This window comes from Coturnix japonica, chromosome 3 (genome assembly GCF_001577835.2).
Source record: "Coturnix japonica isolate 7356 chromosome 3, Coturnix japonica 2.1, whole genome shotgun sequence".
NCBI classification, from domain to species: domain Eukaryota; kingdom Metazoa; phylum Chordata; class Aves; order Galliformes; family Phasianidae; genus Coturnix; species Coturnix japonica.
In genome coordinates, this window is record NC_029518.1 from 49,677,247 (window position 1) to 49,689,796 (window position 12,550).

Here is a 12,550-nt window from a genome sequence, read left to right on the forward strand (position 1 = left end):
GGAAGGAGGGAAGGAGGGAAGGAGGGAAGGAGGGAAGGAAGAATTCATACTATATTTAACAACCCTCTGTTTGTGCAACAGAAATATTTGCAGAGGAGAGAATCCTACCACAACCAGCACACAAAGAGATGCCCTTGCCACAACAGGTCCCACTCATTCAGATTAATAACGGAAGGTTTTACCGTTCTGAATATATGTTGAGCCTCCTACGGTACATGAGAAACCAGATTCAGAGATCAAGCATGATGCTAACAATACTAAACTTGACTTTTCAAGCAGATAGAACAAAGCTCTAGGACCATCCTCCATTACTCTTCCTTCCAAAATAAAGCCACCTCATTTTCCATGAGCTTGCTGTGGCTTTCAGCTACCTGATTTGGCAGTTCTGTCAGTTCTGTCCTCTTCTCCGGCTCAACCCAAGTAACTGTTCTATAAACAAATGTGCTCCTAAAGATGAGTTTACTTAAGCATTCAGCCAGATTTCCTTCCAAAAGCTTTCTGCGATCTGGTGGCTGTTATTCAGGATCTAAGAGGTGCAGTCCAGCATCGACAGAACTGACTATAACAGGCAAGTGAAAGGTAAATTTGTCACATCTCTTACCTGGCCACATTTGTGAAGGCTTAAATCTAGTCCACATGTAAACTCAGTATGATGCTCAACCGTTTCCAGCAAAGGGTTAGGCTTGGAAAAGTCCCAGAATCTATATAGGAAGGGAGGGTGGGAGGAAGAGAAAAATCAAACAAACCACAATTAAAGTAATTGAAAGGCCATTTAAAAAAATATAATTTGAGATATTGACAAATCTGTTGCTGCCAGGATATTTAAACAAGCAAACTCATCCACTTAGGAAACATAACTAATCATATTCCTGCAAAGCCATCTGCAGATTTGCATAAAATAAACCTCACTGGGTAATACCATCTTTGTCTCTTGTTGCAAAAAGTGAGATCAAAATTGGCACCAAAGACCAGCATTTGGGACATTACTAAAACAGACAAAAAAATTCAGGATAGAATAGTCTTGTTGTGTTTCTTGATAGCTGGATAATTATATCCCTAAAGATATCAGGGCAAATTATGATTTTTTTTCCTCAGTTTTTGGTACCATTCTTTATGAGATGTTTATTTATGGAAAACTACATGTTCATGTACGACATGATCCATTCCCTGTCTCTAATTTGAGACTGTGCTTCTGTAAAACATTGTAATTCAATAACAAATTTGTACTACAGAGATCAAAGGCACCACACAGTTAATACCAGTCTAATGATGGAACAAAAGAAAGATTTGTTTGGGTTTTTTTTTGTATGATACAGTATTGCTTGGAAATGTCCACAAGCTGCAGAGCATTGCACATTCTAGGGGCTGGCTGCCGCAACCAGGTATTCTAGTTTGAATTTTCCCACAGTGCTCAATCAGATGCTTTATTTCTTCTCTAACAATCATAGAAGCCTCTTTGCATTACTCTGATTGGGGAAAAGTGAAGATAATAAGAACAGTTCATTATCAGACTAACTACACTGAACCCTCTTTATGTTCAAACCAATTCAGGTAAAATAGCAAACATTGGAACCAGCAGGGTCAGTTTGTTTAATACGTAGATGTTATTTCCTTAATAAATGACCAGAGTGGTATCAGCACAATGGCTGTGCCATAGCAACAATCCTCTTAACCTTTTCCTAGTGCCCGAGATCTAAGCTAAACGATCTATTTTGCAAGAGAGCGGGGCAAAAAGACCATCACAGCATTTTCACCCTCACCCATTTGTCCATAAGAAGGCAAGGAAAAGTCAAAAATGTTACAGTCTTAAGATTGAAAGACACTGATGACAATTTCATGGTGGCTCTGATAATTTACTGCAGTACAAAGTGAATAATGCTGACAGTAGCCCAGCTTTCAATAATAGTATGGTTCTGCTTACTCTCTGTACCTCAATTTGTCTTTTTTCTTTTAATGGAAAGATGCACTTTCACTTATAAAAAAACAACACATATTTAGATGCTGCCATCGTTATAGATTCATTACTTTAAAAGTTTAATTGCAAACATTTAATATTCATACAAACAGACCTGCTTATTAGAACAAATTAAAAAGAAAATACACAAATAACTCTTTGCGGTATTCTTCAACAGCGTTATAATTCTATTAAAAGCAGCAGAAATTTGTTTTGGTAGATGAAAGATATCATTTCATTTATGAGGTTGCCTCATTCGGTGAGTAACTCTTGTGGTCAGCATTCTCCTAACTTTAAGAGAAACTGTACCTTGTAATAGTCCTTTTAAAGAAAGCTGGCACATGCAGGCAGGAAAATGGCAGTGAATTCACAAACTATAAGGATGTCATACATCCATTCATATTCGTTATAATATTTACCATAACACTGTAATTCTTCTCTTAAAACCAAAAGGAAGCAGTTGAAAGATCAGATATGCTTAACACATGAGTGATTCTGACTTTCACAGTCACAATATAGTTCAATGGGAATTGAAAAGTTACAATTGGTTTTGAGTTAGGTTAATTTCAGCAAATGTAATACTCGAGGCTTTGATTACCACCAGCAACTTTGCTACCAATGAAACTTCTTACAACACTACAGGAGCTCCCATATACTGAGACATTCAAATTAACATGTTCTACCACAGAGGTTTCAGTTTCATGCTGGAAAATGCCTGTGATAAGTATTTCAATTATTTCAATTATCTATTGAACTTGTACAGTTGTGGGCAGGCAAAGACTGCGGTTCACCTTAAAGCTTCTTTCAGATTTGCTATCTACAGCAGAATAACTTTCAGCAAAAATCGCCTCTTTACCTCATAGGCAAGATTCTGTGAACACGTTTCAAGATCTGGCTTGATACCAGCTTAATGAAGTTCTCCAGTTTATCAGATCATCTGTTTAGATTTGGGTGAACGCTGTCTCTGCCTAATGCAACAGGATCTTTTTATACTGAAGAGATTCCAAATATATAAAATTATGATTCCGGTAAGAGATGACACTGAAGTTCTTTCAAACTGAATTTTGATAGAGATAAGGCTTAAGAACACGCATGCAGAACTAAATAAGTCCTGGAAATGTTCCTGTACTTTGCACATTTCCGGGCATTTTAATGATTCATTTGTATTAGAACTGATTTTCTGAATTAACGTGCATGTTGGTTTTTGAGTTCTTCCAAAGAGTAAGGAGTCGATCTTGAAGGATCTATAAGACAGAGGACTAAATACATATAATTATACTTAAGGTCAGATCTATCACACCTTTTATTTTCTCAGTTCCCAGCATGAAGCTGGCATGAATGTATGTGTATGTAGAGAGTATGGTGCATCCACTCAAACTCACAACACGCCTCAGAGAACTCTACTTCTTACTCCTTCTTGCAAGTGACAGTAAAGGTCATGTGGTAATAATTATTATAGTAATATTATAGTAATTATTATTACAGTTAATATAGTAATATTATACTGTTTAGAAGAGACATTCCCAAAGTATTGCAGTGACAAGTTTCCCCCATTATACGTAATATTTCACTCTCTGCATTTACAGGCACCATGGTATATGATGTAGAAGCCCTCCCCATCTTTGCTGGAAGCATCATAAACTAAATGTCAGAGCTGAAAACGCACTAGATTTTGCATGAAGCAAAGCTAGACCTTACACAAAGTGCATTAGTGCCAACCCTGAAGAATATACAGTTGGTGTCAGAAAGGAGAAGAGCAATGGGATGCATTAAAATCACTTAAATGCACTGGCTATTTATTATGGTGATTATCAATCATACTGTTCAGACAAGGCTGCTGGGGAAAAAAAAAAGCAGTCACCACTTTTTATTTTGGACTTTGAAGCCTTTTGAGAAACCATACATTGCAAACCAGCTGGCACCAAGTCAGTAGAGGACACTAAAGAAGATCACATAAATAAGCCTCCATAGACCACTGTGCAGTATTGTATGAGAAGCAAGCCCTAGACATAAATAAAAGTAGGCATTTCATATAAGACAGAATGCTGATACAGCAGTCTATAAGGCTATATATGTATGGACAACACAGCGCTTAGACTGTCAAGTTCCCAGCAGCAACCACACAGCAGAGGATTTCACTGGCCAGGCGCCACCCCTTATTACATTAAGCAAGAGAATAGCAATTAATGTAAACGTAGGAAAAAGCTCTCAAGAACCTCTGTCCTTAGAAGCTCACACCATACTGGAATGTAGCAAATGATAAAGAGTCCTCAGGAAAAGAGGCTATGGAGATGGCAATGTCCCACTAAACCTCTACAATCCCCTAAGAAGCTACAGCTGTGCAGCTGCCCATAAACTTATTACCCATTTGCTTCCTCTGCTGCATACAGCTATCAGTCTGCTTTCAAAGGGCAACTTAGAAAGTCTCTAACATAATGCAGTTCTGCACACACTTCTCTGATCCTCACACCTTCACTTCTCTTCAGGTTATGGTCACTCCTCCCTGACATTATTCTCAGCTGAAAATTGCTTCACAATCTAAGTCTGACATGATAGATACTACTATGTGTCTATAGGCAACAAGTAATAATCAAATATAAATTCAGGAATTCAGAAATAAATTGGTTTAGAAATTTCCTTTCCCAAACCAATATACAATACCTGATTTTTACATATTTGAATATATATAAGTGAACATTGTGTCTTAATCACTTATTTCAGGTTAAAATTTAAAACATATGCTGTCCTGTACTCCTAAAGTATGTTATATCTTGGACAGCATAAAATGCAAGCCTTTGCTTTAATATTTTACAAAGTGAGATATAGACATACCCCAAGCTACACAACTGCAAATAGTGTAGGGGTTTACTTTCTCATCAGAGAGAATTTGAAACCAGTGAAGTTATCCATCTACCCTACAAACAGGTGCAACATCAGCTCTCAAAATGTAATATTTCTTGTCAGAGAAAGTGTTCTCCTCTGCTAATATTTCTAATTAACTTATCAGTAGGTTTCAACATGGCTCCATTTGTTAAGAAACAGAGAAACAGCTAATTAGTATTAAAGCAGTCAGCTTTACTATAAAACACTCACCGGTACTTACTGGTTTCACTGGGAAGCCAAAGGAACTTGCTGAAGTACTGTCTAAACAACTTGAGCATAGATACTGAGGAACAGTATTAAAAGGCTTCCTCAGATACTGGTGGGATTAAAATAATTCATTATAAAAGCTTCAATAAAAATAAATCACAGAAACATATGAAGTCACCCAACCACATTCATCCTAGAGGTTCTTACCTTCCTATCAGAGGCTACCACAGTCAGACACAACTATGTGCGGCAGAATGATGTGCAAAGAACTACAGAAAGCATCTGTCAGGGCAGAAAGGAGTGACTAACAGTTTTTAAGGGAAGAGCCCTTAAAATCAACATATCTTACAATGAGAGAAAATATCTGGGAGCAACATTAACTGAACTTCATTAAGGCAATGTCAGAATTATTTTCTATTGGAAGCAACATTAAGAAGAATTATTTACTCTATGCAATAATAAAGAAATTACTGTACCTCACGGTAAAATCATAGGAGCAAGAGGCCAATAAAGTTGCATGGAATGGCGAAAACTGGAAGAAGACAAAACAGAACAACTTTTAAAGCAAAAATCATGAGCAGATATAGACAAAAGTTAGCACAGTTTAGCTATTTAAGCTGTCTTTGTAGGTACACATGATGTTACAACAATACAGATTACATCAACAAATTTTCCCACCACGCTTTTAATTACAGGCATTGTTTTGTGAGACCATGGTTTGGGTTTCTTTCATTACAACACTTCTAAGTAACCCTGCTGTAAGCTAAGTAGTTTAAGGACAGTCATAAACACTCAAATTCTGCTTGTGGCTGACAACCTAAGTAACATCTCATTATACACAGAACATTTTAGAAAAGCTGTGTAACTTGAAAAGTTAAGCTTGAGCTATTGCCACAACTGCCAAGAGACCAGTGTACATTGTTACATGCAGGATATCACTTGCTCAGGACTGTTATGCATGGCCACAAAAACCAGTCTGTGTTTCCATTTGCACATTGGGAAGGACCCAAGATTTATTTCAGGGAAAGGATCAAGAGAAAAAAGAATAAGGAAAAGACATTTAGGGACAATTAAGAGAAAGGAGAATTTCTGTGCTAATTATACCATCATCTCCTGATAACTACAGCACTGAAGCAATCAGCATCCTGCAGTCTGTCACCTGACATGCCAACTTACATCAGTTTGTAATATTTGAAAGCTCATCGACCTGCTAAACATAAAAGTCAGTGCTAAATTGAACAATTCAGTGATAGGCAATAGTGAATAAACAGTAACTTACTTTCACTCTTCTGACAGCATAGGTATGACCAAGGAGGACAAACACTGGCTGCCGGACATTCCTCAAATCCCAGCCTTTCAAACTGCAGTCAACCGCACCAGTTACCAGCAAGTTCTGATGATTCCACACAACACAGATGTATTAGGACAACTTAACTATTAAATTGCAATGAAGTTAGAGAGATCAAACAACAAGGCAGATAAAAATATACAGATGAACCAATCATAAATGTGGTTACCAGTTTGTAAATTAAAGACAACAGAGAAATGTGAACTCTCTCCACTAAAAAATACATTGCCCACTATGGAAAAGAGTGAGAAAAACTTCAGATCAATTTGATCATTTATCTTTTGAAACAACATTCTACTGGAGCAAAAGAGAGTAATACAGCAACTAGAGCTGCTTTTACTCCCATATAACTAGATGATGCATTAATGTTTCAGGAGAAACAAACAACCCTACTATTTATAAGAAGTGTCTTATGTAGGAAAGCACCTGGACAAACAGGATTATACCTCATCATACTTGCACCAGTCACAGCTCAAGATCTCAGCCTGGTGGGCTGGTATCACGAGTCTGACTCCTGGGGCTTTCACATCCCAAATTCTTAAAGTCTGGTCACCTGAAACAAAGAGAAATTCATTCAGCACTGATGAATTGAGTCTGGGATACAGTTAACACACTAGTATTTAGGTGACAACCCTATTCATTCCATGAAATATGAATTATTATAGGAGGCCACTCACACCAAATAAAGTATGGACATAATAGATAGAGAGGTTAAAGCAATGTGCAAAAGGAATAAGAACTTATAATTGCTCTTCCATTCGAAAAAAATAATTTCATTTTATTACTAACTCTTTAATTACTCTATAAAATTGTGATTTGATTAAAAGGAACCCGTGACTGTGTGGTGTTCATTCAAGAGACAAATGAAATCAGCTGAAGTTGTGTCCAAGCATCCATGATTGGTACAAAAAGAACGAATCAGTATGCTCTAAACTAAAATCTTTGCTTCACATGGCTAAGGAAGAAATTTCTCTATCAGTAACACTTGTGAAAATCTTCAAATTGGTTATCATCAGCATGCTTCTTAGATAGAAGCATTTTAACGTTTTTGAAGCCCAGTTGGTCGCTCCCCGTAAAAGGTACAGACAGGCATAGGAGATCACAGCTCCTTTCAGTATCCTTTCATTAATCCCCTATTTTACTTCCACTGTTTTCAGGAGCAAGGATACCTGCTGCCCTGCATACGTAGAGCACTCCTGGCAACGTCACACTGAAGCCCTAAACATCCCCACAGTGGTTGTAAAAACAGTATGGCATATGGTGAGAAGAAAATGACCAGCAGGATCTGGGCAGAAGTGGTGGCACATCCACCCGCCCTCCGCCAGCCCTGCCAACCTCAGGACAGATTTCACCTCAAGTTTTAAGTCTTCTGAAGATACAACAACGGACTTCTTAGAAACCTATTATTTCAGTTCCATCAAATAACACAGATTTTTCATTTATTTATTTATTTATTGGCTAGAATATCTTTCTATGACCTCAGAATACAAACATATTTCATTTCAATTAAAATCACTGTGAAAAAAAGATCTGGAATTCCCACATTCCATATTTCCATATTTTCTTGAAATCTGCATTACAAATGATAAGTTTTTCCCATGAAAAAGCAGAAGTTGGATAACTTATCCCAACTCAAGGGAACAGCATGAAACTGTAGCAGAGAAGACTCAGGTTTGATACCAGGAGAAGGTTCTGCACTAGAGGGAGGTGGGTATGGAACAGGTTCCCCCAGGCAGCGGTCACAGCCTCACACTGCTGAAGTTCAAGTGGCATTCAGACAACACCCTCAGATATATAGTCTGATTTTGGGGTGTCTTGTGTGGAGGCAGGAGTTGGACTTGATGATTCTTACAAGTCCCTCCTAACTCAGGATACTCTATTATTCTACTCATAATAATGGAAAATACAAGTACAGCACACCTAATAAAATCATGTTCATTAGAAGTCACTTCCAGTTGGTATCCAAAAGTAAGCAACCACTAAAGCAGCCAGCATTTCCCCCACAAAATATTTCTATTTTTGTAAGAAACAATTTCTCTATAGCAGCAGATTTTTGCTGGTCTGTTAGATAATTATGATTCCAGATTTGTTTGTATATTATACTTGCCTTCTTTCATTTTAATGAATATTTGTGAAATCTTGGACGAATCAATAGAACCACACAATATATACTCATCTATTCAAAATTAATGAAAGAGATGCTAATCTACAAGTACATCGCCCCCATATGTGAGATGATGACTGCTAATGTGAATGATAATACACAATGAAGAGATAAAGTTTACTTAACATTTAAATTTCATGTGGGCTTTGGATTGGATTTTTATTCAGATGTATTTAACCTATATCCATTAATTATAAACTCTTAAGTCCTGTGACCACAACCAGGTAAGCGATTATTGCCAGACAGTAGAGAAGAACAATGTAAGCTATATAACACAGCTAGTTAGAACAGTCTCTGGTTACCTCAGAGCAAACCTCAAAGTCTTTTCTTCTGAAAAGAGTAAGTTGCTTGAAAATAAATGTGGAAATCTTTATTTTAGTGTTTTCTGAGATTAATAAATGCAATACAGAAACAATTTTTATTCCAACTGGCCTAACTTAGACTACTGTATTATTAAATTATTCTCTAGCAAATGGAAGTATTTGCCACATACCGAACTCTAACCCAACTCATGCAAAACAACTGTGTTCACTGCGAAAAAAGCTTCTGTTGTGTTTTTATTTTCAATATTTAAAGGGTGCTTTATATTATAACATCCTAACATAAAATACTACAGCCCATAAGTGCCTTATTGCCTAATACTCACAGTAAGGAAGCTCTTCCTTGTGTTTGTATGGAACTTCTCATGTCCCAGCTTGTGCCCAGTGCCCCTCATTTTGTCACTGGGCACCATTTAAAAGAATCTGGTCCCACCCACTTGACTCTTGTCCTTTAGACATTTATAAGCACTGATAAAATTCCACACTCAGTCTTCTCCAGGCTGAACGGCCCCAGGTCTCTCAGCCTTTCCTCATATGGGAGATGCTCCAGGCCCCTAACCGTGTTTGCAGCCCTCTGCTGAACTCTCTCCAGTAGAGAACTCTATGTGTGGCCTCACAGAGTAGATGTGAAAGACACTGTCTTGAGTTACTTTTCTGCAAGCCCACTTCCCATCAACTCCTCACTTTGCCTTGTGCTGCTTCTGAAGGAGCAACGTACAGTCAAAAGTCTACAATCCCATATACAGTCCAGGAACTGATGTATAGAAAACACCCTTTTCTTGAGAAGCTGCACTCAAGGCAGTACCTTTCCCACTAATTCAGTTGAAGTACACCTTCCCCAGTTCATTCTTTCACTTATTCAGATCCTGAGCATAGAAAGGGATGCCAACAACTGCATGCCAGTTGATTTCTGGACCTACAGCTTGACAATGCCTAGGACACACACTGGTCAATAAAGACCAAAGTAGGAAAGAAAACCAAGCTTTTAAAAGGCCAGTCAGTATGCCATAACTACCATTCTAAACCATTCCAAAGCATAAGATACTGGCAGATGAAAACGTGAATATGCACTGCAGAATACTACAGTTGTGCAGATGAGGGTAACATGGTAGTCATTAATTACTTCCCACTGATAAATGTAAAGATCAATAAAAACATTCAATACTATAACAGACACTCTCTTTATAAACCACAGGACTGAACAAAAGCTGCAGTTCTGCAATTGCAGAGGATCATTCAGTAGAACTGACTTATGTTTGCTTATAGCCTAGTGCTGTGTGTATCTGGCACTCTGCACGCGCTATTCAACCATTTGCTCTCCAAGATATTTAGAAAAAAAAAGAGAGAGAGAGAGACCTTCTGGGCAAATGACACAATGACTCATTAAACCCTTTTAGCCATGAAGTTAGTTATTTATGTCATTTCTTTAATGACATTTTCCACGTTGCTGTTTTATCAGCGTGAGGCAGACATTTACCAGGGCTATGTGCTGGTACTGTCTGTACACCTGAACATCCTGCTTATCAGCTCAGAAACTGTTACTGACTGCACAACAGAATGTATTTACATACACGGAATTAACAGATTGTTCAGTTACTATTAACATCTCCCTGTTTCAAACAATACAAGATAAGTCAATTACTTGATAGCTTTTCAAGAGTACCAATGATCCTACATAATGACTACAGCACTAAAGTGATAACGCTCCACACATCCCTTTAAATGTTAACTGGAAGTATATTAGATGCTAAATGAAAGCTAATTTAAATGGTGTATCAGACATAGTTACTGTCCATAACAGAATTGCATTTCACTGGCTGTACATAAAGTTAGTCTTCCTGTATATATTCAGATCAAAGACTTAACGAACAAAATATACTACAAGTAGTACTGAATTCTTTTTTAGCTGTTTGATATTACACTCATTGGTTTTTCATTTTCTTCACTCCTACACCTTTTCTAGTCTCACAAACATTTGAGAGGAAAGGCATATTCCAAATGTGAAGATTTAACCTCATCAGCTTCAGACAAAAGTTGTCTATGCCCACAGTGGCCATTATGAGCAGTTATGTTGCTGTCTTGCAGGTGCATTAGTTTGTGAAGACTGAGAACAGGAAACCTGATTAGTTAAGACAATATTAAACTCCTGCTGGCATCTATGTGGATTCAAATAAAGGCAGCAAAAGGGCAAGACTGAAGCATGCAAAAGTTCCTAAGTCTCCCTCCCTTTTGCTTATTTTCAGAAAAGAAAAACGGGAAAAATAAATTTACTTGAACTTCCCTATATTTTAGGTAATTTTGAGGTGCTCCACCTACATTTATTTAAATCTGAAACATTCCATTATCACTGCTTTTTCCAACTACAATGAACAAGACGCTCATTACCTTAACTATTATTTTACTATGACATTACATAAGTCAAAAATGACAAAGCTGCAACATGGAATATTTAATTTCTGGTCTGAGTACCTACATTTTTCATGGTTAACACCTGGGCAAGCGTATGCATGTGAGCAGGTACATGAGGTAGGACGAGTGGAGGGAAACAGAGAGAGAAAAAAAACACAGTTCTAAGACAGCTCAGCTTCCTTCAAAGAGGGAACCCTTCAACAATATTCTTCAAATAGGTTACTGTTTAAAGTATTATGTAGTTTAAATAAATAAATAAGAGATGAAAGGAAGTTCAAAACGTGCCCCTCCAGGCACATTTTCCATTAGTAATTTTCAAGACTACACACATTTACCAACGGAGAGACCGTTACACTTTAAGTTGATCCTCCCAGTTGGTATATGAACAGCATATCAAAGAAGAGACCAACTGTAAATTAGACACCATGCCTAGTTAGCTGCCTTGTTGAGACCGCAGTTTTTCTCCAGTTCCAACTTCAGCTCAGAAGTTTGGTTATGGGTGAAATTAAGGTTTCTGTTCCACAGCTTCCCACAGAATAGAGAAAACCAGTATCAATGTGTATTGATTTTCTCTCTCATTTCTACTTGCTTACCCTCTTGAGACCTAAATAATGTCAATTCGAACCACCACAGAAATCCAAAAGGATTGAAGCTAGAGACATTGAAACTAGTAATACTAATATACTGACATTCGTATTGAGGCAGTCTCCTATTGGCCTCAGTTTCCCAGCAAAATCTGTGGATCACTGCATCCATAACTCCCCCTTTGTGCTGTTGGACCACTGTAACATCTCCTTGATAGCAGATACATCCAGTTCAATTATGGCTGGGTTAGTCAGCAAGTTTCATAGTGCTGGCAGAGGTAGAGAAGTATAATATAGGATTACTTTCCAAAGAACACGACACAGTGATCTCCAGCAGTAATGGTAATTGACTGCATTTTTCACAGGTCTAATAGACTGCTGATGCTTGAGACAATTTGATCAGAAGTGTAAGCCAGAACTAAAGCTTATAAAATATTTTAGCGATCAACAGCAGAAGTTGGATGAATGGATTACAGCTACATAAAGTAGGAAAAAAAATGTCACAAGTCACCAAAGTAACTGCTAGAAAACTGCTGATCTGTGTTTAAACAGCCAAGAGAACAATTTAAAGATGGTAATAGAACCTACAAATCCAGCTGCAGCGGTACATTTATCTTCTTCCATTTTTATCTATGACACACACTACCATCTGCTGGAGAAACTGCTGAATGAATACAGGCA

General features: G+C 37.6%; 1 protein-coding gene across 2 annotated transcripts in view; it reads right to left on the reverse strand.

Annotated features, from left to right (window-relative positions):
• The window catches only part of PEX7 (peroxisomal biogenesis factor 7), a 29,853-nt gene that overhangs the window by 10,707 nt on the left and 6,596 nt on the right, over positions 1–12,550 (reverse strand). For both annotated transcript variants that reach the window (XM_032443643.1, XM_015858411.2), the window contains 4 exons: positions 6,839–6,945; positions 6,324–6,437; positions 5,521–5,576; positions 602–701 (listed from right to left, as the gene is read on the reverse strand). In XM_032443643.1, coding sequence (XP_032299534.1) covers positions 602–701; positions 5,521–5,576; positions 6,324–6,437; positions 6,839–6,945 — 377 coding nt within the window. The remainder of the gene's footprint in view (positions 1–601; positions 702–5,520; positions 5,577–6,323; positions 6,438–6,838; positions 6,946–12,550) is intronic.